This window comes from Chelonoidis abingdonii, chromosome 23 (genome assembly GCF_003597395.2).
Source record: "Chelonoidis abingdonii isolate Lonesome George chromosome 23, CheloAbing_2.0, whole genome shotgun sequence".
Taxonomy (NCBI): Eukaryota; Metazoa; Chordata; order Testudines; family Testudinidae; genus Chelonoidis; species Chelonoidis abingdonii.
Genome location: NC_133791.1, coordinates 15,054,739 through 15,080,114, shown reverse-complemented (window position 1 = coordinate 15,080,114; position 25,376 = coordinate 15,054,739). Strand labels below are relative to the sequence as shown.

Genomic DNA, 25,376 nt, shown 5'->3' with positions numbered 1-25,376 from the left:
TGTTAACTTTCAGTCCTTATAGATCTGGTCAATCTGACAACCTAGAGATGACACTGATCATCTCCATCTTGGGGATTACTGGGCCCACAGTGTCTGAGCACCTCCCAGTCTTCAGTGGCTTTATCCTCACAACCCCCATTTTTCAGATGAGGAACAGTGGGGGCTAAGGCCCAGATCCTCAAAGGGAAGATAAGAAGTCAGGCACCAAAATACCTGTGAGGATTTGGGCTTAGATGACTTGCCTGAGGTCACATAGGAAACGATGCACAGCAGGGAACCGAACCTGTCTCTCCTGAGACCTAGGCTATAGCAGGAACCACTCGGCCACCTTTCACTCTTGGACTGCCTAGCTGTCTCATCTGGCTACTCCTTCCAAATCACAACCCCATCTCTGTGCCACTGGTAGTGAGGTTGGCTGCTGTGAAAATTGTGATGCCTCTGCTAGGCAATCCTAGAGTGAAAAGAGGAGAAGAAGACAACAGAGTTGACTCTGTGAAAGCCAAGATCCTCTTGTCCTGCAAATGTTCCCAAGAAGGGAGAGCAGGGGAATAGAACCAATGCAGGGAAATGCAGCCCAGGCTGGCAGGCTTGTCTCTGCACTGAATGGTGCTCATGGGGCAGTGGCAGCAGGATTTTAACATTTGTTTTTAAAATGTGGCTTTAATCAGCCTGAATTCATCTCTGCAGCAAACAGAACAAAACGCTGCACTCACAGACTTCAGCCATTCTTAGCAACGGAGGGCCTGATTCAGATCCCACTTCCCCCCCTGTACATCGACTGAAGTAAAACCAGTATATTGCTAGTGGGGGAAAGTGGGATGGCTGCTAATCTCAGCAAAATTGTGGCCATCAGCCAAAGACCCCCGGATCTGCTTTGGTAGCAAGTGTTTTTTTTGCTGATGAGAGCTGCAGTGTCTCCTAAGCAATGAGGGCCAGATCCTCAGCTGGCGTAACTGCATAGCTATATTGACACCAGTTTAGCGTCTGATGCTGCCTGACACTTTCCTTGCTCTCAGCACAGACTGTGGTTGGGGCTGAGGAAATGAGGTCCTAAAATTAGTGGAGAGCAGAAGAAAAGCTCCCCAAGCCAGCTCCGCAGAGCGATTTGTCCTGGGTGCATCTTGGGGGTGGGAGTTTGCTTTTCCCAGGGGCGCCTCTGCCATGCAGCAGTCTTTTGGTTGTAGCAAGGTCCCCTGGCGGTGCTGGTTCGCGTGACCTGCAGAACCTCGGGCCAGCCTGTCCCAGCAGCTCGTTCCCAGCAAGCTCCAAAACCCACTGGGCTTTGGGGCGGCCCTGAGATGAGAGGGCTGGCTGAGGGTAGATGGCAGAGGGAGGCTAGAGGCCTTAGCAAGGTGGTTTCAAGCTACATGGAGCCTAAGGAATGGTAAGGGGGGAGCTTCCTGTGATACAGAGAGAGACGCACTCCCCCTGCCCCACTGAGAATTAAAGGGCCAGTGACCATTATTCCACATGAATGTATGCATCCCATAGAAGCTCTGGGGCAGTCTGAGATAGGGCTGGGCCCAAGTGCTCTGGGGTAGGACTGGGCTGAGCTCTGGGACCCTGTTCCAGGAGCCATCAGACCAGCTCTTTGCCATCTCTCCTTCCCAGCTGGGTTTGATGATGTCTTTTGTACCAGGAAGGAACAGAGCCAACTAGAAGGGTGGTTCTTGGGCCACTCCCTGTGCTGATCAGTCCGAGATCCTGTCACGGCCCCTCACCACCCAGCCTCTGACTCGCCCCCCCCGGCCCCCCACTTTCCTGCAGCAAACAGGGTGCCTGGGGACTGCTAGCAGCCAAGATGGAAATGAACTCAGATTAATGTGTGGCGACAGCTTCCTGCTCACTCCCCTTCCCTGACCCCATTTTGGATGCGGTCTGTTTCCCTGGGCATGTGGACTAGACCTCATTGCCTGCAGCTCCCATCACTCTGCTCTCTCCACCTGGCGGGGGCAGGGTTGGGTAACAAAACTGGGCAGATCAAGCCTCTCTCTGCACCCTGCCTGGTTTCTTCCTGCACGTCCTCAGGCGGCGCTCAGCAGGGAACTCACAGTTTTTTGTGCTCCAGCATAGAGGTGAACAGACCGTCTGTGGGTGCAAGTGAGGTTAAGTGCTGGGTGCAGCCTTTTCTGCTGAGTGGTGGGACGTCTCCGGAGCCCTGGCTCTCTCGTGCTCTGAAGAGAGCAGGGTGCAAAAGGGGGCAGGGTGTGGCTGAAGAAGGTGGTGTCTGACACATGTTCTCAGGCAAGATCCTTACACTAAGTAAGCCGCTTGCTCTGGGCTCCCTTCCTGCTGCTAGTCTGGGGCAGCCTGGCGGCTGCCCAAGTATGCACCCATGAATGACAGGATGGGCTCCCTTCCTGCATGCCCTGCCCTGCTCAGCGCCAGATGTTTGCCCACGCAACACCCTGCACTTGTATGGAGACGGATCAAGGTCCCTGACAGGGGTGGCATTTAGACTGTCCAGTCCCCACGAATTCCAACTGGGAGCCGGATATCCCAGTCTCTCTGCTGGCTGGACAGCTACAGCAACACTGTAGAGACCCATGAGAATAAATGCGTTTTATGGTTCACCTCAAAAGCAGTTAGATGCAAGCGCTGGAGCCGAATCCCTCTCTGCATTTCACCACAAGCCGCCGTGCACAGCCCGGGAATGGCCTCTCTGGCTAGGCTGAAGTCCATCCATCACTACCAGTCACCCCAGCATATGCACCTCCAGGGCTGCTGCTTTGTCACGTCTCTTCCAAGCAGGCCATGGAGACGGTCCTGCATTATTGATCCGTGATGGACGACTCCGTCCTATTGCTCTTGCAGCTAATGGACTTGGTGTCAGGATTCAAGTGCTTTCAGGATAACTACAGCCAATCACTGCTCCGGAATGGGCCAGATTTTAATTGAAATCTGGGTGCATTAGTGGGAGAGACCTCGGGATATAAAGCAAGGGTGGGGGGGCATTTCCCAGCGGCTTCTCTCAAAACGGCCCCTTGGTCTCATTTACAGCCTGGTGTTGAACGATGGTGGCCAGATTTTCCAAAGGCCTCAGCACCCAGCAGCTCCCAGGGGGCTAATTTTGGGGATGATAATGGGGAATTCTCCCTGGCCCTTCATGACATCTGCGTTGGGATTTCTTAAGGCATCCAGACTATGGGTCTGAGTCTGAGCCCACTTGCACAGGTGTAACGCCATTGCTGTCAATGGGAACTCAGCATTTTGGAAAAATCAGGTCACTTATCTGGGACTAGGTGATTTCTTGAGGTGCCCTACAGTTCTATGATTGTGTGAATATTGGTCAGCATGCTGGACTGTGATCTCAGTACACCAGCAGCCTGTTTCAGGATTTAGTAGGCATGACAGTCACTGCACCCACAAAGGGTAGGGTGACCAGACAGCAAGTGTGAAAAATCGGGACAGGGGATGGGGGTAATAAGAGCCTATATAAAAAAAAAAAGCAAAAAAAAAAAAGCCCCAAATATAGGGACTGTCCCTATAAAATCAGGACATCTGGTCACCCTAACAATGGGTCCTGTTGATGTCCCTGGGACTCTCCGGGCATGCAGCAGAGGCCTTGGCTGGGCATTATCCATTGTAGGTTTGGGGCTGGATTAACACCCAGGTGCACCAGGTGAGTGTGGTACTGGGCAGTAGGTGGGGGAGTGGGGAACAGGAGCTGGAGACGTGGCTGACACATGCGGCTGGTAGCGGAGTGTGTCAAGGCAAAGGGAAAAGAGATTCAGGTGACTCTGTCAGGCCACCTCACCGTCTTTTGGAGACTGATTTCTGTGTTGCACCCACCTGTAAATGCAGGCGCCCGTCATCACCCAGGGCCAGCTCCTCAGCAGATGTCAACTGGCTTCAGTGGAGCTATACCTGAGTTACGCCGGCTGAGGCCTTGGTCTCTGCCTAAGTTCAATAGCAGAGGACTTCGAGGGGGAGGAAAATAAGCAAGAAATGGTTAAAAAACAAAACAAAGCTAACTTCTCCAAATGACCTCCAAAGAGTTTTCCTCTCCCTTGTTGCCTTGGGTTGTAAGTGAGAATGGTTGGCCCCCTCACCCGTGTACCTTCCCATGCAGATAGGCTACCCAGCGTGGTGTCCAGTTTTCAAGTGAGCAATGGAACCAGGCTTCTTCCATTTCCCTTGGGTTGCTGGTCCGAATGGACCCCTGCCTATGACGGTTTTCCTGCTAGCTGACATTTCCTGTGCTTTGATGCCATGGTGAGGGTCACAGGACCTGGGCCTGAGCCACCAAAGATGCTCATTGATTGCAGTGGGGTTTGGATCATGCCTTTAATGCCTAGGCAGTAAGGGGGATCCCAGAAAGTCCCCCTGCGGGAACAGCCTGACCCCCTTGCTGGCTGTTTTGCTGAGATCATAGTGTGTTTTTGTGTTGCGTACTGCTGGATTAAACCATCTGTCGGGCTCAGTGACTGGGATGAAATCCTTGCTGATCAGTGCAGCCCTGCATGGCTGTTTTTAGCCTCAAACCTGTTGACAGGCTCCCTGATCTTAACCTTACCCGCTTGTGCTAGATCGTCCTTTTTAACCCATGCCGCTCGGTGGAGGGGGAGGGCTGGTGGAGTGTGTGTGTGTCGGGGAGATAGTGTTTGCTGTCGCTTTAAGGGCAGAAAAGAAAGCTCTCCAGTTGCTACTCTATAAGATTTAGACTAGATCCCTGTTTCCTTTAGCAAGAGTACGGGGGAAGGAGGATGCTAAGGGGGCAGGAGGATGCTCATGCACACACCCACCTCTGGCCAAGGGGCCGACACCTCTGTGCTGCCTTCACACACACCTGCACTTTGCAGCTATCTCCCACAAGCAAGACTCTGTAGGAGCCTCTTGCTTCCCTTGCATCAGGGTTTATTCTGCCTCTTGCCTGCTCTGTGTGCAGCAGCAGCCGTGATCGGACACACAGCAGCTGAAAGGAAAAGGCTCGCGGCCTCCAGAAGAAAGAGTCCTACAGGTAAGACAAGGAGGAGGGAGAGAGAGAGAGAGAAGCAGAGCTAGGAACTCAGGGGCATTTGCTCCCCGCACCAGCCTCTACCCAGAGGTGGCCAAGCAGGCGTCTAAGTGGCATTTGCAGTTACTAGGAAATGCCTCAGTATGAGCCATGGGGTGGGGGGAACCTTTCTTCTGCTGATCGGCTCCTGAGCGTGTCATTCTGCCTTGGTTGCCAGTGAAGAGAGAGGAGGAGAAGAGGGGGAGAGAGAAAGAGGGACAGAGGAAGCAAGAGCTGGATCACACTTCTTTCCTTTAAAAGCTGGCCCATGGCAATGATCACCTAGTCTTGGTCTTTGGTCTGTGCCGAGCCACCCCAGGGGAATTGCTAGCTGCCCTCCTCCTCACCCAGCCCCTCCTCCCCCAGCTCCTCAATGGCAGCAGATTTTGGGAGCCCTAATGCCAGTGTGATTGGGGAGAGGTCCCTGGCTGGGGGGAGCAGCTGGGTGGCCGCCTTCCTCTGCTTCATCATCCTGCTGACCACCCTGGGGAACTTCCTGCTCATCCTGCTGATCTTCACGCAGCGCTCCCTGCGCAACACCTCCAACTACTTCCTGGTGTCCCTCTTCATGTCCGACCTGATGGTGGGTGTGGTGGTCATGCCCCCAGCCATGCTGAACCAGCTGTACGGCCGGTGGGTGCTGGAGGGCGAATTCTGCTCCATCTGGTACTCCTTCGATGTCATGTGCTGCAGTGCCTCCATCCTCAACCTCTGCGTCATCAGCTTGGACAGGTACCTGCTCATCATTTCCCCGCTCAAGTACAAGCTCAGGATGACCTCCTGCAGGGCCGTGTGGCTCATCTTTGCTACCTGGACCTTGGCCGCCCTGGCCTCCTTCCTGCCCATCAAAATGGGGTGGCATGAGCTGGAGTTTGAGATCAGGCCCCTCAATAGCACCTCCCACATGGAAGAGGACCAATGCAGGCTCCTGGTCAGTCTACCCTATGCTCTGATAGCCTCCTGCCTGACTTTCTTCCTCCCATCTATGGCTATCTCCTTCACCTACTGCCGGATCCTCTTGGCCGCCAGGAAGCAAGCTGTGCAGGTAGCATCGCTCACCACCAACATGGCCAGCACCTCCGACGAACCCCTGCAACAGGTAACAAGGTTTGACTGTGCTGGTGGCGATTAGCCCTGGTTGCGTGCAGAAGGGACTGGTTGCTTCATGCCTGCTGATCCCACAGCCAAGCTGGTGGGTTTCACCCTCCCTGCCCTCTCCTGGGAAGGCTATCAAAAAAATCATACCCCGCCCATGAAACCAGCTGTGGTGGGGACCGCCGGAGCTTGAGCTCTGTGGCTTTTAAACCCATCGAAGAGGTGGAATCTTTCAGGCAGAGAAAGTCGCAGGGGATGCTGAAGCCTTGGGCTGAGCTGCAGCAGGGCCGGGGGATGAATGGGAGTGAGTCAAGCAATTTATACAGCAGAGGGAGCCTGAGGTCTGACACCCTGCCCCACCTGGTGCTTTCCAATCCCTCCCCAACAGCCCCCTGACCTCGCAAGGTGGAAGGATTACAAAGGGTCATGAAAAACAGTTATCAAGATCAGCTGGATTCTTCCCCCTCTCTTCTTCCCCCATCTTGAAAAAGTTCCTTTGTTTATAGGTTGGAAAGTTAACATTGATGTGATGATAATTTACAAGAGGAATTAAGAGGCGGTTTGGGGAATGGAGACTAATTAAAGCCATTTGAGAAGGGGTTTAACTGGGGAGAGGAGAAACTGAGGGAAATTCCCCCACCCCTTCCCCACAGCTCTTCAGTGGGGCTTAATATTCAATATCCTCCCAGGAGATCTCTGCCTCCGTCCTTTCCTCTCCGGTGGTTTCTGTGATTGCTTGTTAAATAGGAGCTTGATCCAGTGGTGAGGAAGTCCCCTGCTGACTTCAGTGGCAGCTGGACTGGGGCCTAGGTTACAGCAAAGTGCCATTGACCTGGGTCAGTAGCCTCCAGGTCTTTGGGTAGCCGCTTCCCCACAGCGAGGAATGCCACCGTTTGATGATGACTGGGCAGTAAATGGGGAGATAGCGGGAAGAGACTGTACAGGCTGGGCTCAGGGAGCCTTGCAGCACGATGCCAAGGGAGGAAGCAGCAAGTGTAAGGGGGAAAGGTGCTCCCATAGCCCCGGGGGGCATTCCTTGTGGTCCGTGTCGGTGGGTACACACTCTTCTAAAGCGTGTTGGGGTTTGTCTGGATTAGAAACAGTGGGTGAGGTTAGCTGAACCTGGCTTGGCCTGGACCATCTTACTCAGTTAGACAAACTTGGCTGGACCAGGAATGTGCGGGGGCTTCTGCTGCACTAGAGCCTTGGGAGGGCTGAATTGCCAGTCATTATGGATTTATATGGGGCAGATTTGGGAGACCTGGGTTCTGTTCCTTGCTTTGCCACTGACTGGCTGGGTGACCTGGGGCAAGTCACTTCCCCTTTCTGCACCTCCAGAGGGGGCTATCCTGTGCATGCTCATTTATAAGGATCGCTCACTATTATTATGCAAATACCTTTTGCATTGTCTTTTCCTGTACGTTCCTGGGCTTCACTCAAGGGCCCTCCTTGTTATTGAATCACTAACCCTTGCAACAAAGGGCCCTGCAGAACAACAAGCTGGAAGGCCAAGTGAGATGCAGTGACTCATCTTCTCCAGTGTTTCTCTGGCAAACTCAGAAGTACTCCCCGATGGAGCTTAGACTAAGCATTTAAGCTAAAAATGTGCTGAACAGAACCTGATCCAGCAAGGTGCTGAGTGCCTTCCATTCCCACTGTCTGTAGTGGGTGTTGATTGGGCATAACACTGGGCAGAAGCAGCTCAGCACCTTGCAGGATTGGTCCCAGGCTGAGGTACTAAGTGTTGGCTTGTCCCATGCACCCACATGAATATCTGAGCATTGGATCTGGCAGGTACAACCTCCTCCATTACACCTGACGAGGGGCAAAGGGTCAATATGTTGCCACGGCTCAGGGGCAGGCTCTGCACAGTGGGACAGCTGGCTCATGGGCTCGGTAGGGGTCAGTGGCTCAGGGGGCGAACGCGTGTCAGAAAGGGAAGCCTCCAAACAGGATGGCAGTTCTGCGAATCAGACCAGGAGGGGCGAGGCGGGAGGAGTGAGTTGGGGGTCAATGGGAGAGGGTAGAGGAGCTGTGAGAAGTTGGCCCTAATGTCAGAAGGGTGCTGGCGCAGCATGAAGTGAGGCAAACGGCCCCGATGAGGGAATGGAGCGGCACTGTAAAACTGGGGGTCGGGAGGGGGCAGAGGAAAAGTCACAAGCAGCAAAGGAGAGACTCCCAAAGCCACCGTGAACAACAGGGGAGAGGCCTTGCTACAAACAGGCAGCTGAGGTGGCTTACGAGAGGGTGAGGGGAAGCTGGGGGTGGGCTGCCATGTGTCCCTTGGGGTGCATGGGGGACAGGGGGAGGAGGGTGGGCAGAAAGAGCTGCTGAACTAGGACAGACGTGCCAACTTGTGTGAATTTATCACCAGAGATGTGATTGCTAAGGAAAATGATGCCTCCCTCGTGATCTTGTGATAGAACGCTCAAATCTCTGGATTTTTTTTCCATCCCCGAGCTGAGGTGAGCATCTCTGCCCCTTCCGACCTCTCCCCACAGCCCTGGCTCAGCCCTCCGTCCCCCGCCTCTCCCCACAGCCCTGGCTCAGCCCTCCGTCCCCCGCCTCTCCCCACAGCCCTGGCTCAGCCCTCAGTCCCCCACTTCTCCCCACAGCCCTCCATCCCCCACCTCTCCCCACAGCCCTGACTCAGCCCTCCGTCCCCCACCTCTCCCCACAGCCTTGAAGCACATAGCCTAGCTATGCAGCTATTCATTGCATGGGGAACCTAGCACCTCACTCAGGCTTTCCTGTGATGGTTTAGGCACCTCAGCGTTGCGATGTCTAAGCCCCTTTGTGGAGCTGAGCCTGTAGAGACCCCAGCTGAGCTGGATGCCCCATTGTGCTGGGTGCCGTACATACCCATAGCGAGAGACAGACCCTGCCTCAAAGATCTCAAGATCTAAACAGACAAGAAACACAAAGGAATATTTACCACCCGCATTTTACAGTGGGGCAGCTGAGGCCCAGAGAAATTAGGTTACTTACCCAAGGTCCCACACGGGGTCTGTGGCAGAGCTTAGGACCCAGCGCTGAATCCCAGCATGGTGCCTTCACCACAAGAGCAACCTTCCTCTTCGGGAGCCTTCTGTCAGGTGCAACATCAGGGAGGAAGAGCCTCGTTTGTGGCTGAGGTAAGAGGCTCGCCCCTTGAAGTGCCTGTCATAAACAGATAGCTAAGGGTTAATGTTTCTTTTACCTGTAAAGGGTTAACAAAGGGAACCAAACACCTGACAAGAGGACCAATCAGGAAACCGGATTTTTCAACACTTAAGGGAGGGAATTTGTGGGTTTTTCTTGGTCTTGGGTCTTTGTCTGTTCTGTGCTCTCTCAGCTATGAGAGGGTCTATTTCCAGTCCTTCTAATCTTCTGTTTCCCAGTTGTAAGTACAAAGGTAGCAAAAGTATAGTCTTTTAAATTGTTTTGCTGTATTTGCATCTGTGTATCTGGCTGGTGGAGTCTTTATGTGTATTTGGCTATGAGTACTTTAAATTGTATTGTTTTTGGGTAAGGCTGTTTATCCCTTTTCTATTGTTTATTCATTTTCTATAAGTTGAAAACCCTGTATCTTACCATCTAGATTACAGAGAACTGTTATTCTATTCTTTCTTCTTTTTTTTTATTAAAAGTTTTGCTTTTTAAGACCTGTTGATTTTTTTTTTCTAGTTGACCCACCAGGAAATTGGTGGGAGAAAGGAAAGACAGGGGGGAGGGGGAAACTGCTCTCTGTGTTTAACTCTCCTAGTGTCCCAGGGCGGGAAGAAGCTAAGGGGGAAGAGAGATAGAATCTTTTCTGTTTCCTTGTCTTTGGGTTTGTCTCTTTGTGGAAGAGAGAAGACATGCTTCTTGGTATTGTGATGTAAAGAGGTTGCATCAGTAACTCTCAGGTTAGCCCAGAGAGGAAATTCTGGGTGGGAGAGAGGTGGGGGGAATGGTTTATTTCCCTTTGTGGTAAGACTCAGAGCCTCTGAGTCTTGGGGTCCCCCAGGGAAGGTTTTGGGGAGACCAGAGGGAGCCAAAACCCTGGAAATTGGCTGGTGGCAGTGATATCAAATCTAAGCTGGTAATTAAGCTTAGAGGGGTTCATGCTAGCTTCTCAGGTTATGAACTCTAAGGTTCAAATCTGAGTAGGAAAGCTATGACAGTGCCATTTGTAAAAGAGGGATGGTGTGTACACGGCACGCTAGTGGTATGAGAGAGAACCAAAGCTGGTACGCGATTGGTATCTATCCCAGTGTTTAACAAAGCGACAATGTGTGTGTCTTGGCATATAGGACAGACTCTCAGCCAGACTAAATGGGCACAGCTGTACTGACGTCCATGGTCTGGTGACACCAGCTGAGGATTTGACTCATAGATGTTTGTTTATACTTCGACTACTAAAACCCTTCAAAACAGAAAATCCACCCTGAGAAGGTTCTGCCACATGCACCTGCTAGTTGAAGGAAAGTTTTCTGAGTTGCACAATGTAAATAAGGATATTCCATGTGGCAAAATCTCAGGGTTGGGGTCTAGTCCGTTTGGCACACTCAGCGGTGCTGAGCTGGAGACAGCAAGGGAGTTACATTATCTGGGCCTGATCCTGTGAGAGGCTGAGTACACTCACTCAGTATCATAGACTATCAGGGTTGGAAGGGACCTCAGGAAGTATCTAGTCCCATCCCCTGCTCAAAGCAGGACTAATTCCCAACTAAATCATCCCAGCCAGGGCTTTGTCAAGCCTGACCTTAAAAAACCTCTAAGGAAGGAGATTCCACTACCTCCCTAGGTAACCCCTTCCAGTGCTTCACCGCTCTCTGAGTGAAATAGTGTTTCTTAATATCCAACCTAAACCTCCCCCACTGGAACTTGAGACCGTTACTCCTTGTTCTGTCATCAGTAGGGGGCCTGCACCCTCACAGGAGCCAGTTGGCAACTGCCTAGCTTGGGCCTTATGGGCCTGATTCTGTGCTGATTGCAAGAGTGCAAATCAGGAGTAAATCAGTTGATGGAACTCAGAGCCAGAGTCCATGGGCCTGGTTTTACAGTGCGGTTACACCTGATTTACTCCAAAACAGGTATGAGGTGACCCAGGACCTGTGAGTGTTTGTAGTTCTTCGTTATTTCCCCATTGATATTTACTCCGGAAGAACAATGGGCTGTTGATTGTGCCCTGGGAACTCTGAGGAGAGTATAGTATTTAGCTGCATCCACAGTTTCACCTGTCAGACTGTTTGTTTAAATTCTTTGTTAGTCTATGGGATAACTGGGAAGCCCTGCTGGCGATTGCGCTGATCCCAGGCCACTGGCAAAAGTGGATTTTATTTTGTTAGTTTAAAAGTTTTTCTCCCCAGGGAACAGCGCAAGGGGTCTGCTGTCCCACGCAGATCAGTTTTATACTTGGGAACTCCACTGGCGTTACTCTGGCTTTGCACTGAGTAAGTGGCGATCCGCTTTGCATACAGATTGCTTTCATGTCTATGGAAAAAATCCTTTTCTAAGTGAAGAGTATGTGTGGGAAAGCCAATTCCCAGAGGTTCAAGCTCTTAGATTCAGTCATAGGATATTTATGTCTAGAGATCTGAAGAACACCAAGATTAATTTCTGAACGATTGAGATGCTAGCAAAGAAAAGGAGGAGGAAAATGACCTGGAGCATTTAAAAATAGATGATTCTTCTTGGTAAAAATAACTTCGCATATTGGATGAGTTCAGAGTTCAAGGGTTGATGATTTTAGGCTTTTCTTGGTTTAACGCTCTTGGCAGTATGTTTTGGTTCTCTCAGATGAGTGTGTTCTTTAATCTATTGCCTTCAAGGGGATCAAAGTACATGATGGCTGAGAGATGTCTGTCCAGTGACGCCCAGAAATGACAAGGTTTCTTTCAGGGAGGAGAAAACTTAGAGTGTAGTTTAATGTAAAGTGTCTAGGTCCTTCCAGTTTCCCCCCCAAATCTCTCTCCATCCTCTCTCCAGGCACCTTGGGACAACATTTTGCACACCTAGAGCACCCTTCCTTCTAGAATCTCATAGAACTCGATTAATTATGCCTCCCAGCACCCCTGGGATGTGCGTTAAATATTATTTACCCCCATTTTATAGATGGGGAAACTGAGGCACGGGGCAGTTCAGTGACTTCCTGGGAATAGAATTCAGGTGCCATCTCCTTAAAATCAGCAGAAGTTATTTCTCTCCTGCAGTGGTCCTGACCCCCTCTCTCATCCAGTCCCCTGCTTGGCATATGGTACTTTGGTTCTCACAGGCATCTGGCAATCTAGATCATGATGGGATTTCACAGTCTGGCCTTTATGAAAGCCCAGGACTTTTGCTGGAGAAAAAGAGGCTCAGTATCTCGCTCTCCCTGCTTCTCGCTCTTTGAGTTGTGGAGACGGTAACAGCAGTCACCAAAATAACTGTACGGAGGAGGAGAAGCTGTCATGCCCATTATTAAGAATTGCAGAGCTTGATGTCACTCTCAGAAAAGGAATAATTTCCCGTTCCCCTCAAATTGATAGGTGTGGGGGTGTGTCAGTGCTGATTATGATTGGGGAAAGGGGTGAGTGGGGCAAAGTATATGGATTGACAGCAGCTTCAAAGCAGCTGACACCATTTTGTGGCTTCTTTTAAGAGCACGTTCCCATGGTTGTGTGCTGAGCTTTGCAGGACCGTGGTGGGGTGGGGATTCGCGAGAAATAAACTTTCTTGGCAAGAGCTTTCACTGTAGAGTTTCACTGACTCCAGTGCAGCCCGAAAGCTTGTCCCTGCCATGAACAGAAGTTTGTCCAATAAACCCATTCCCTCACCTACCTTGTTTCTCTCCTGTGCCGAGGGGCAGTGTAAGGCCTACGCATCACTTAAGTCTCAGCTAAGCCCATGCACTGGCCATGTAGGCATGCATCAGTTCTGCCCTGTGATAGCTGGATGAGTGGTAGGATTAGAAAAGAAGGGAGAAAATTACACCCCAAACCCCCAGATTTCTGCAGCAAGCCTTTAGTGCAGCCCCTTCAGCTTCTATTTGTCTGCAACAGGAAATTTGATTAACCTCAGTGATGAGTTCAATAATAGTTGTAACTAGGAATTGGCCAGCCATACATTCACCAGCTTGGTGAAGGGAACGGAAGGCTGAGATGACTAATACAGTCTCGCCCGCTGCACTTAAAAAACAATGCCAGAGAAATCTCCCCGCTCTGTCACTTTCAGCTGTCATGACAGTTACTAATGTTCCAGGCAAGTGTATTTTAATTTGCCAACTTGCTTAAAAAAAGAGCATTTAATCAATGAACTAATAAGTACAACTGTATTGATTCAGGAGGCGTAGCGAGATGAAAGCAGCACTCACAGGGAGAATGAATTACTGACAGGACAAGTGTACAAGGACATGAGTATTTAAGTGTGATTCTACTCAGTGATGCAAAGTCTAACCAAATTAGGAGCCTGGGTCTCCTCTTCAAAATGACTTAGGCATTTGGGCACTGAAGTTTCAAGTAATGGGACTTAGGAGTCTAAGTGCCTCTCTCTCTTTTGAAAATGAGACTTAAGCTCCTAAATCAGTTAGATGTTGCAATGCTGATCAGAGCAACATCTAAGCCCCTTTAAAATATGGGCCTTATGTCCTATGTGATGGCCCAAGATTCTCCTCTGAGTCATTCTTGATTTATACTAATGAAATTCCACCAAAGCCAATAGAATTACTTGCAATTTACACTGGTGTGAGAGGAAAACATGGCCCAGTAATGGAGGATTGCCAATTCGTCTCCAGTGCTATAAATCACTGATCCCTAGCCCTGATGTGTCATGAAACATTGGACTTTAAATCCATTGCTGAGCCAATGCTGAATAGTGTCCATTTATCAACTCAGCCCACAGCAATATTTGTGGGGATAGGACCATCTGTATAGCTTTACATATCAGGCTCTCCCCACCTCCACCAAAAGGGTAGCTGTTTTAAGCTATTCAGGATGTGGAAAGTTAGAAGCAGTCTGAATAGAAATACAGAAGGCTAATGGGCAGGTGAAAATTGTCAGTAGTAGGCGATAAATGCAATTTATGACTTGGTTCCACAATTTGTCATCTGGCTATTGCCATCACTAAGGCTACGACTTAGTCACAGAGGTCGCGGATGTCATGGACTCTATGACATCCAGCAACTTCCGTGACTTCAGCCTGAGGTGGTCAGGATCTGCAGGGTCCCCCGCTGCCCATGGGGGCAGGGAGCTGCAGGTTACTCCCACTGCCTCTGGTGGCCTCCAGAGCTCCAAGCTGCCACAGGTGGCAGGGTACCCCACAGCTCCCGACTGCTGTGGGTGGTGGGGAACCCTGCAAATCCTGGTCATGACGGGGGAACCCCTGAGCTACCTGTCAGAACCCCTGAGCTCCCAATTGCCATGGATGGTGTGGTCCCTCGAGTTGCCGATGGCAGGGGAACCCCTGAGCTTCTGGCCACCATCGGCCCCCAGAACTGTGGGTGGCACGGGTATCCTGCAGCTCCCATCCCCAGCGAGTGGGGTGGGGGGCACCCCACAGCTCCCAGACACTCTGGGTGGTGGGGAACCCCCAAGCTCCTGGCCGCTGCAGCTCCTGGATTTGCAAGTGGCAGGGGTACCCTGTGGTCCCCCCAGCTGCTGCAGGCAACTCCTAGCCCCTGCGCAGCTGTCCCTCTTGAGGTGGTGTGGGACCCACAGATCCCCATTTTGTCACAGATATTTTTAGTAATAGTCACAGACAGGTCCTATGGCTTCCATGAATTTTTCTTTTTTTCCCATGATCTTTCCGTGACTTTTACTAATAATATCCATGACAAAATCTTAGCCTTAGCCATCACATATGCAATATGCAAGCTAATTTATCTCTTTTTCCAATCACAAATCTTTCTAATTATGTGTGTGGGTTTATATATGTATATGTGGATCAGATGCTGCATACATATGGGAAGAAACTAGTTCTAACTGGTACAGAATTTGAAATTCTTCCACACTACATTATTTTGAATACGCTTCTTCTGATTTTATTATATAGGCTACAATATTAAGCAAGATACAACATAGACTCCTTTTTCAAAAAATCACTGGTTGCACTGCTAGATGTGTTTTTACACATGAAAGATTTTGCATATAATATATATTTCTTCAGGAGAAAATTATTTGTTACTAAATGTAACAGCTTTAATTCCCTAGTCTCTATTGACCTAGTATCCTACAGCGAAAAGACAAACTTAATTGCTTTTAAATACCTTCATTTAGCTTGCTGTTCTTTTTCTTTCACATAAAGAGCTGGGAGTCTCTGACCCAGCCAACTCACTTGTGGGTAAGTCCTAAAGTATTTTAATAGGTGGAAGAAGCAGAGAATAAATAGACAAAATACTGGAAGCAATTTTGAAAAGCCTTTTTTGAGAGATCAGATTTTGCCAAAAATGCATTTAAACATTCTAGGTGAGATCCACTGCTGAGGATCTGACCCAGCAGGTTTCTTTTAACTAACATCCGTATTCACACTGATGGACTTCGGGCTGTAAAACAGTGTCCCTCCTTGATAAAAAAGGAGGACTTTCAGCACCCTGGACAGCAAGGACTTTACAAGCTGTATTAGGCCTCATTTCAGCCAACCACTTTTAAAGCCCCTGCTTAAATCTTTGAAGTCAATGGGACTTAAGTGAGTGCTCAAGTTCAGCATGTGCTCACGTGTTGGTGAATCAGGGCCTTAGAACATAAACATCCTGCTCCCAGTTAAGCCAATGGAGTGAAAATTAAGCTTTCCTGATCATGCTATACAAGGAATGAGAGTAGCTGATATATAACAAAGAGTCTTGTTACATCTCTAATAGTACATTTGTCTCCACCACTGAATGAATTTAAATGGGATGATAGGTAAAAAAAACATGCAAAGCAGAGTGCCATCAGGGTGTTATGCTTTAAATCTCTTCTGTTCCGGGGTGGGGGGGCAGATCAGCAAGCTGCAACTTATTTAATTGAGCCAGGATAATTTAATTTGAGATTGCAGGAATGGATAGAAGATAGAGCTGGCTGTGAGCCTTATAGATTGAAACACTTGAGCCCTGTCTTTGAAAAATGTAATTAAGCTGCTGTGCTAATCAATAGCTGGATATGCACCCTGAGACTAGGCTTTATCGTCACTCGATCTTCAGTAGCTGGATGCATTTGGATTGCTGCAATAATACAAAAATCTCTGAATAATTGGACCATTATGGTTCAGTAAGCAGTCATTTTTCTTTCCACAGTGGCTTTTTTTTAACCACAGCACCCCCCCTGTAGGGCAGGTCTGGGCTGTCAGTGAAGGGTCATGGTGGTTCCTTTCACACTTGGCACCCAAAGGTTGATTGCACCATAAATCCCCTGGGAATTCAATGCAATACACCTCAGTTCATGTAGTTTGTGTGCGCCCTGCACTATGCAGCTCATCGGTACTTTCATTCACAGTTTGTGCTGAGCATGCACTAAGCCTGACCGGACCCTGTGTGAACTCAGGTAATTCACTTAATCTCTTTGACCCAGAGCCTCAAAGGTATTTCGGGACCGAACTCACGGCCATTTCAATGGGAGTTAGGTGGCTAAATGCCTTTGAGGAGCAAAGCCTTTGTGCCTCAGTTTCCCCAGATGTAAAATGGGGTCATAACACCCACCCACCTCCCATGGGTGCTCTGTTTAGTATGTGAAGAGTTATTCACACATTCTAACACTGCTACTGATTCCACTGTGTCTGGAACCATCTGTGACGAGGGCTCAGTTCCACAAAGTGCTGAGACCCTCAACTCCCAATGAAGTCAATGGCTGTTGAGATCAATTAGCACCTCAGCATCGTGCAGGATGAGGGCCAGAGAAGGGTGTCACTGGATTTGTCCCACAGCTCACTGTGCCCTAGTCACATGTTCTCCAGTCACGGACCAGGACAACAGTTTCCTTATGGCACCACCATACCGGGGAATGTGCTGCTGGCTCATAAAAGGGGATATGCGCCTTCCCTCCACCAAGTTACCAGTTCCTTCTCTCTGAGCGGCTGGGAGCAGCTGTGGAACAAGTGAGCTGCCGGAAAAGGCAGCTGACTTGCAAGTGCAAGCCGTGCTGTGTTCGTGGGACAGCGAGGCCCACCAATGGTGCCAGGCTGCAAACAGTGATCGTAAGCAGGCTGCCATAATTTTTGCCACTGATAATGCTTCACAAGGCCACATCCCCAGATGGGCTAAATCAGTAGAGCTACTTAGAAGTACAGCTACTGTGCAGGTGGCTCTGGCCCAGGGAGTGTAGTGCTGGGACATCCATCCGCTGGCTGGGAAAGTTATTGAGGATTTCCTTGGCTTCCCCCTACTAACTGATCTATGGCTCAAGGCCCATGTGTATCTGGCACAGACAACCCACTGATGGTGAGCTAAAGTGACGTATGTCTTTGTCAAGGTGTTTTCTTTCTAGCCCTTGTCAGCTGTTAGCGTATCCAGCCACGCTGGTGTTTAAAGGGTGAAGACCTGAAAAGCTTCCCTTTTAGCCCAGCGTTTGCACTTGTCTAACGTTGAAAGAACTTGCAAGCCCAGCAAGAGAATCAGTATAAAACGGAGCTGTTGCTGCTTGTTTTCTTCACTCAGGCATATTATTCTCAGCTGGCTTCTAACACTGACATTTACAATCCACTCCAGGAGGCTGCTTTGCTTCTGAGCATCACTTTGTAACGAGATCTACAACCTCGACCAGTTTCCCTTCCTCTCTGGGGCCCTAGCTGAGCCCAGTAAGCCCTGTCCACAGCTGGGGCTGCAGGGGGAGGAGGAGTGTAAAGAATCTGTTTGTGCTTCTCCACCCAAAGCTGGTGGAGATGCCACATTTGTCCATGGTGCAGTGTATCGGCACCTCATTGCTGTTCCAAATGATACCAGCTGCAAAGGGCCTCTCCAGCCGTCAAGGGTCACAGGAATACAGGTGCCCATCAGGCAGCCCTGCTTTCTTCCTGGCTGTGCCCGAGGCTAGGCCTGTCTGCTGGCTCTGTACTACTCCTGCATCCTTAGTGCAAATGACAAGCCCCAGCCGGCTGCAGCTTGCACTTTGCACTGGTGGCACGGAGTCCAGGCCCCTGTCTCTGAGGTAAAGCTAGTGATTGCAGGGCAGTTTCTCGCTTTTTACGGCAGCGTGAGATTGGCATCAGGTGCAGTGATTCATTTTGGGCAGGCCAAAGCGAGGGGAATAAACAAGGCTCCAGGAAAGCTGGCAGAGTGTGGAAGGAGGAGCGGGGATAACCGAGTCCCTCCTTCTTGCATGAAGGGAATGGCAGTCACAGGGGACAAATCCCATTTGCTTGGTGTCACGTTGAACTGCTTGCCTTTCAAACACCTGACGAGGGGTATGATTGCATTAGAGATTAGCCAGTTTGTCACTAGGCTAGCACAGTGCTCCTTGGGCCCGTGGTTACAGGTAGGCAGAGAGGGGTAGTGGAGGGATCAATAAAAGCAGCAGAGAATCCTGTGGCACCTTATAGACTAACAGACGTTTTTGAAGCATGCGCTTTCGTGGCTGAATACCCACTTCGTCAGAGGCATATAGTGTAAATTTCCAGGGGCAGGTATATATATGCTAGCAAGCAAGCTAGAGATAACGAGGTTAGTTCAGTCCAGGGAGGATGAGGCCCTGTTCTAGCAGCTGAGGTTGAAACCAAGAGAGGAGAAACTGGTTCTGTAGTTGGCAAGCCATTCACAGTCTTTGTTCAATCCTGAGCTGCTGGTGTCAAATTTGCAGATGAACTGAAGCTCAGCAGTTTCTCTTTGAAGTCTGCCCTGAAGATTTGGTGCAGGATGGCCACCTTACGTCTGCTATTATGTGCCAGAGAGGTTGAAGTGCTCTCTTACAGGTTTTGTTCATATGCCCATCTAATGTCTGATTTGTGTCATTTATCCTTTTCCATCAGAGAGACTGTCCAGTTTGGCCGATGTACATAGCAGAGGGCATCGCTGGCATATATATGGCGTATATTACATTGGTGGATGTGCAGGTGAATGACTGGTGATGGTGTGCTGATTGGTTAGGTCCTGTGATGTGTCGTCCTGGTGTAGATAGTGGGCAGAGTTGCAATCGGGGGTTGTTGCATGGGTTGTTCCTAGCTGGAGTTACTATGGTGTGGTGTGCAGTTGCTGTGAGAATTCGTTGTCAGGTTGGCAGGTTTCTGTGGGTGAGGATTGGCCTGCCACCAAGGCCTGTGAAAGTGTGGATCATTGTCCAGGATGGGTTGTAGATCCCTGAGATGCGTTGGAGGGTTTAGTTGGGGGCTGTATGTGATGGCCAGTGGAGTCCTGTTTGGTCTTCTTCGGTTTTTCTGCAGTTGGAGGCTTCTGGGTACACGTTGGCTCTGTGATCTGGCTCTGTTGATCTGTTGGAGGGATCAAGGAACACTTGGAGTTGGACAGATAGGGCCCTGGTCCTTGCTGCCCTGTGCGTCATACAGCGAGCCATTTACCCCGGGGCTAGGTGCCTGCCAGTAATCAGGGGTTTTGCATTCACTTTGCCCTGGTGTAATATGATCACACAAGGTGCAGTGCAATGGTGCAGCGAGGCCCGTTGCTAGGACATTAGCTGTCTGGCGCACACAGGGGACGGGTGGCAGAAGATGACTTGCTTTGGTTTGCTCAAGAGGGGTGGGTGGATGTGGTGTGTGTGTGTGGTGAGAGAGAGAGAGAGAGAGATCCAGCAGACAGGTGCTACCATTTGTTTTTTGCTGGAGCGATTTTGGAGATGATTATGGTGAAGTTTTAGTTTTGGGGGTGTCAGGGAGCTATTTTAGAGTATATTTGTATCACTTCCTTCATATTCTAGTTTATTGAATATGTGGCCACATTGTTGAGATCTTAGTGGTGCTGGCGCTTGGGGAGGGACAGGGGGTGGACAAGCAATGTAGTGCAGAGGAGGCGGAATGGGAGTGGGCAGGGAGGAACCCTTAGTGGGAACAGCAGATGGGTTGGAGGGTGAAAGCATCAGGGGACGCTCACAAGCCAGGGGCGCGATGAGGGGGGCCGGTGGGGGGAGGCCGAGCAGGGGCAGGGCCACAGTCTGGGCACTGGTGCCCCCCGATACTGCTAGGGAGCTTCCCGCGCTCCCGCTCAGCCTCCCCAAATGCAAGGTCATGCACTGCCTATGACTATGGCTTGTGGGTGCTGAGCACCCCCTATTGTTTTTGGTGGGTGCTTGAGGCCGGGTGCACTCACAGAGGCAGCACTTATGCCAGAAAACCATTTAGAGCTTGATTTCCCCCTCTCCTTATGGCATCATCTACAGCTGGGCGTAGTGGGTGTAAAATGCTACCCCATTGGGCTGGTCAGAATTGTCTCCGCTAGCTGCAGGGACTGGGGGCGTGGGCCCCAATGGAGGAAGTTTGATGCTCGTCTGAGGGGGTGCATGTGCGCTGAAGGCAGTGGAAAGGAGAGCGAAGGAAGGACTTAACACTGGTCGTTGGTGCTGGTTTACAGGAAGACGCTAACAGGCATGTAATAAATGCCGCTGTGGCTAAGCGATGGAGATCTAGCCAACGCCAAACCATCCAGTGCGGTCACTTCCCCCCACTCCAAGGCTGCTGACGCCAACGTTGTTAAGTTAGGCCAGTGCTGGAGCAGGACACAAGCTCTGCAGCACAAAGGGAGCTTTAAGTCGCCTTTGTGCACAGCCAATCCCTGATCCATTCGTAGTGTGGATGACAGTAGCTGCAGGGCTGCGCTTAGATTAGCCAGCTTGTAACGGCTCCCCAGAGGCTGGCCTGCTGGCTGGGAATTGCTGGAGCCCAGCATTCTGTGCTATGCCGGTTCTCGTACCGTGCTGCTCACTGCAGTACCTGAGACGTGCCCTCAGCTTTCCCCCTACGCTTCCTCAACTGCTCCGACAGAGCCTGGCTGGCACGCGTTGAAACACTGCTTGGCTCCTTACCTGGTGCTAGAGTTTATCATCATGGTCCTTAGCTTTGTACAAGTGCCTAGGAGCACAGGAGCCTTTTATACCGCTGTGGGACAGGCCCTCACTTTGTTCTATGTCTGTACGGTGCCTAGCACAATGGGGCCCCAGTGGCTGACCGGGGGCCTGGAGGTGTGACCGCAGTACAAGTGAACAGTACGCCCAACCTCTGCTGGATCGGCAGGTCCTCGATATGTAAGGCAGAGGCTCCTCCCGTCTGGCCTGTGTTCTTTCGCCAGCCCCCTTTTGTCACATGGTTTCTTGTCCTTCGCAGGTCCCCGGAGCTCAGAGCCAAGCTGTGGCCATGGGCGAGAACAGGAAATTTGCCAATAAACACAGCAAAAAGGCGCTGAAGGCCAGCCTGACCCTGGGCCTCCTGCTTGGAATGTTCTTCGTGGCCTGGCTTCCATTCTTTGTAGCTAATATGGCACAAGTAAGTCCTGGGCAGAAGGAGCCAGAGATGCCCTTGTACATCAAACCCACTCCCAGCCCCGGGCAGGCCCCCGAGGAGAGTGGGTCACTGGCGCATTTGACAGCCATTAGCTCAATGGCTATGGTATGGCATCGTCTGCCTTGCATGGTAGGGAGCTCCCCTCCTTCTGGCCCTTCCCTGGCCTGCCCAGATGGACTTTTAGACAGTAATCTCTTTGGGGCGAGGACTGTCATTTTTTTATATTTGTAAAAACACCCAGCCCCGTATCAATGACAATGAGTTAGGGCCAAGATTTAGGAAGCGAGGAATGCGGAGATTTTATTCATGGTCCTTCCTAAAAGTTAGTTTACCAAGCCCAGCCCCCCTTGGAAATCGCTTTCCTGCCTACCAGCTCCCAGCCGCACAGCTGCCTCTATGTCAACACCTTGCTGCTGGGCGCATGCATGATCAGAGCTCGTTGCTAATCTGTGCTGCTGCATACATCAACCAGGAGACGGTGCACTACAGGCAGCCAACTGCTGAAATCTAACCTGTCTGGGGTACAATGTCACCATTGCACCTGTAGCCAAACCCAGCTCCCTCTGGAAATGGAGTTTGGACCCCTTGTCTCCCTTCCTTGTCCACAATGGCCCTGTCTTCATTCGCTGAGCAGTTTCTTTAGTTGCCTGCCCCAACCCTTGAGTCAGATGGGATCTGCCCCAGGACCTGGCAGTGTATATTGCATGCAGTTCCTTTTCTCTTAACCCCCATGGGGACCTGCCTCCTTGGAGAACAGGGAAAAGGCCAGGCTTTGCCTCCGACCTACATTGTGGAGAGCTGAGTGGGAAGTGAGCCATAGCAGCAAGGTGTTGCCATGCCATTGCAGATGATGCTGGGAGAGATCAGGAGGCACGGCCTGTTCTAATCTGTGCTCTGTCTCCCTCCCAGGCAGTGTGTGACTGCATCCATGCCGGCTTCTTTGACGTCCTCACCTGGCTTGGGTACTGCAACAGCACCATGAACCCCATCATCTACCCCCTCTTCATGAGGGACTTCAAAAGAGCCATGGCTAAGTACCTGCCCTGCTGCCAGCGCTCTTGGGAAGGCAGACCTAGCGCCATTTCCCTGTCCATGCGGAACTCCAACAGTGGGCCCCGGCTGGGGATGTCCCTCAAGAACGTCCTCACGCTGCAGGGTGAGACGGACTCAGTTGACTCAGTCATCCAGGTGAACGAGCACATCTTGCTGCCTGCCTGCAAAGACCCCCACCTGGAGTCCATCCCAGCCACGGCTGCCGACTCAGTCAACCTCTTTGACTTAGAACACACGAACCAAGAGCTGCAGATCAACCAGCTGAACACGCCCATGGACTGACTATGCTGTCCCAATGCGGGGAGGTGAGGTTAGGAGGGACCTACTCTTGGTTCCCCCCACAAGCTTAGGCTATGCACAGACACCTTAGTGGTTCCTGCCGGAATATAGCGATACCCTGGATGGGGAAGCCAACGAAGGTGTGTGTGTACATGTACAAGCCTTCTGAGCCAAAGTGAAGCATTGCTATTCCACAGTACACTCCCCCTATACATAGAAACTGATCCCAAAGTTCGCTGTCTCCCTAATCGTGGGTGGGGAGAGAATACATGTCTCTTCTTTGTATAGAAATCACTGACCATTTTCCAGTGGTTACAGGTTGGGATTGTTTCAATATGATGAAGCCAAACGCTATCGCCAAGTTTACCTGCCTGGTGTCGCTTTCCTTCTTCTCTACTTGTTTTCTCACTGTTTCACTTCCCCCTCCTGCTTTGTAATCTCGAAAGCAGCACAGGCACTTTTACAGCCTGACCCATGCGTGATCTGCCCGGGTTTTAAGTGTTTTATGGTCCCTGAGAAAACAGCGACGACATTTCCTCCTCTGCTCGCCTATAATGTGGAATTTTAAAATTGGATTAAAAAGCAACACATAGTAAAATTAAAGCCAGAGAGCGAGAAAAAGATGGTTACTCACCTTTGTAACTGTTGTTATTTGAGATGTTTTGCTCATATCCATTCCAGTTATGTGATTCCCAAGCCTTACCTAGGCGGTGGGGTCGGAGTGAGATGTGGCAGAATGCAAAACAGCTGAGCCAAAGGCTGCATCATCTCTAGACTGTTGAACCAGAGCATAATGCGAAGCAAAGGTGTGGACGGAGGACCAGGTAGCTGCGCAACATATATCCTGGATTGGAACATGGGCCAGGAAGGCAGCCGATGAAGACTGAGCCCTGGTAGAATGTGCAGTGAGATGGCTCGAGGGAACATGAACCATGTCATAGCACGTGCGTATGCACACCGTCACCCAAGAGGAGATCCTCTGGGAGGAGACAGGTAGGCCCTTCATTCGGTCCGCCACTGCAACGAAGAGTTGGGGCGATTTACGAAAGGGCTTCATCCATTCGATATAAAATGCGAGCACCCTACGGACACCTAGGGAGTGCAACTGTGGTTCCCGTCGTGATGAGTGCGGCTTCGGGAAGAAGACTAGAAGGAAAATGTCCTGATTGGTATGGAAGACCGATACCACTTTAGGGAGGAACGCTGGGCGTGGTCACAACTGCACCTTGTCCTTGTGAAACACAGTATACGGTGGGTCCACTGTGAGCGCCCGAAGCTCAGAGACTCGTCTGGCCGATGTAATGGGTACGAGGAAAACTGTCTTCCAGGACAGGTATAGCAGCAAGTAAGTTGCCAACGGCGAGAAGCTAGGGAGGTGGAGATCAGCTAAGCCGAGCTCCACTGTTCCAACGACTGACACAGCCGGTAAGAAGGAACTGAGGAGTGGTTGGGTCGGCAGGGGTATATATCCGGCGCCAAGGCAGCGCCACTCCAGGGGGCGCCCAGCCGACCTACTGAGTGTTGCTAGGGTAAAAATCTTCCAATGAACGTGCACGCAGCGCACGCACACCTAACTGGAATGGATATGAGCAATCACTCGAAGAACAAAACCTACCAGGCGCTGAAGGCAGAGGGGTCCAGAACAGCCAAAGGCAGCCACTGCTGGCCATCGCCACTGGACCCCGAGCAATTTGTTAGCAGGAGAACATCAACACTCAAATGCTCAGATGCTACAGTGAGGAGGGCATAGCATTATCTGACAAGAGAAGTTGATAAGAGATAAGAACGGCCCTACTTCTAATTCTCAGTCTCTCTTCTCTGCCCTAGCACCTGACGCCCTTGTTGCACATTCGCGATCCTGAGCTCGATCATGAGCAGGTCCAAGCCTCATGCTCACCCAAAGCCAGCCCCTAGCATGGGTTGGAACATGTGCAGTTGAATGGGCGATGGTGGGTAATGAGTGATTACAACCAAGGTCTTAGTCCTACAAACCGGGGCTATTGTCCATGAAGCACTGGAAGTAAGCGTGTCCCGGCATCTCCCCTTCACAGGGCTGGTGTGATTCTTTTAGTTTGAAGGGCCACTCCCTGCTAGTTGCATGACTATCATCCAGTGTTCGCTGCTCCTAAGCAGGTGCTAAAAAGTCCCACGTTGCCCCCCCCCATCACACTCACACACTCACACTCACACACACACATTCTCTCTCTCTCTCTCTCTCAGAGTACCAGCACTGATGGTGTGAGGAATCCCTCAAGTCTTTTCATGCCACTGTTTCCTTGAGAAATCATCAGCGCAGTGGGTGTCTGAGCAGAACATCAGGATGCTGAGAGACTCATTATATGGTGCGTTTCAGCCACAAAGAGGAAAAGGGTCACTGGTAACTAGCTTCAGAAATAATGATTTTATTTTTTTTTTGCTTTACAATCCCACTGCAGAGGCTGATGGGAAGTGAACCACAGCAGGTGACACCGGCCACTGTGCTTTTAGAAGCTGTTACTGAGGCAAGAACTCCCACCACTGGCCAGAGAGCAGCAGGGTTACCGCGTGCTGGGGAAGTCTCATGGTGCTGCTGTGATCAGAAATCCCAGCTGCCCTCTCAGCT

The 25,376-nt window shown here is 50.7% G+C and overlaps 1 protein-coding gene across 1 annotated transcript; it reads left to right on the top strand.

Moving 5' to 3' along the window:
- The first annotated feature begins 4,734 nt into the window (after window positions 1–4,734).
- Window positions 4,735–23,383, top strand: HTR6 (5-hydroxytryptamine receptor 6). The gene is made up of 3 exons (XM_032779532.2): window positions 4,735–6,095; window positions 21,266–21,424; window positions 22,352–23,383. The coding sequence occupies exons 1-3, from the start codon at window positions 5,370–5,372 to the stop codon at window positions 22,775–22,777; spliced, it is 1,311 nt and encodes a 436-aa protein (XP_032635423.1). The 5' UTR covers window positions 4,735–5,369; the 3' UTR covers window positions 22,778–23,383.
- The last annotated feature ends 1,993 nt before the right edge of the window (window positions 23,384–25,376 follow it).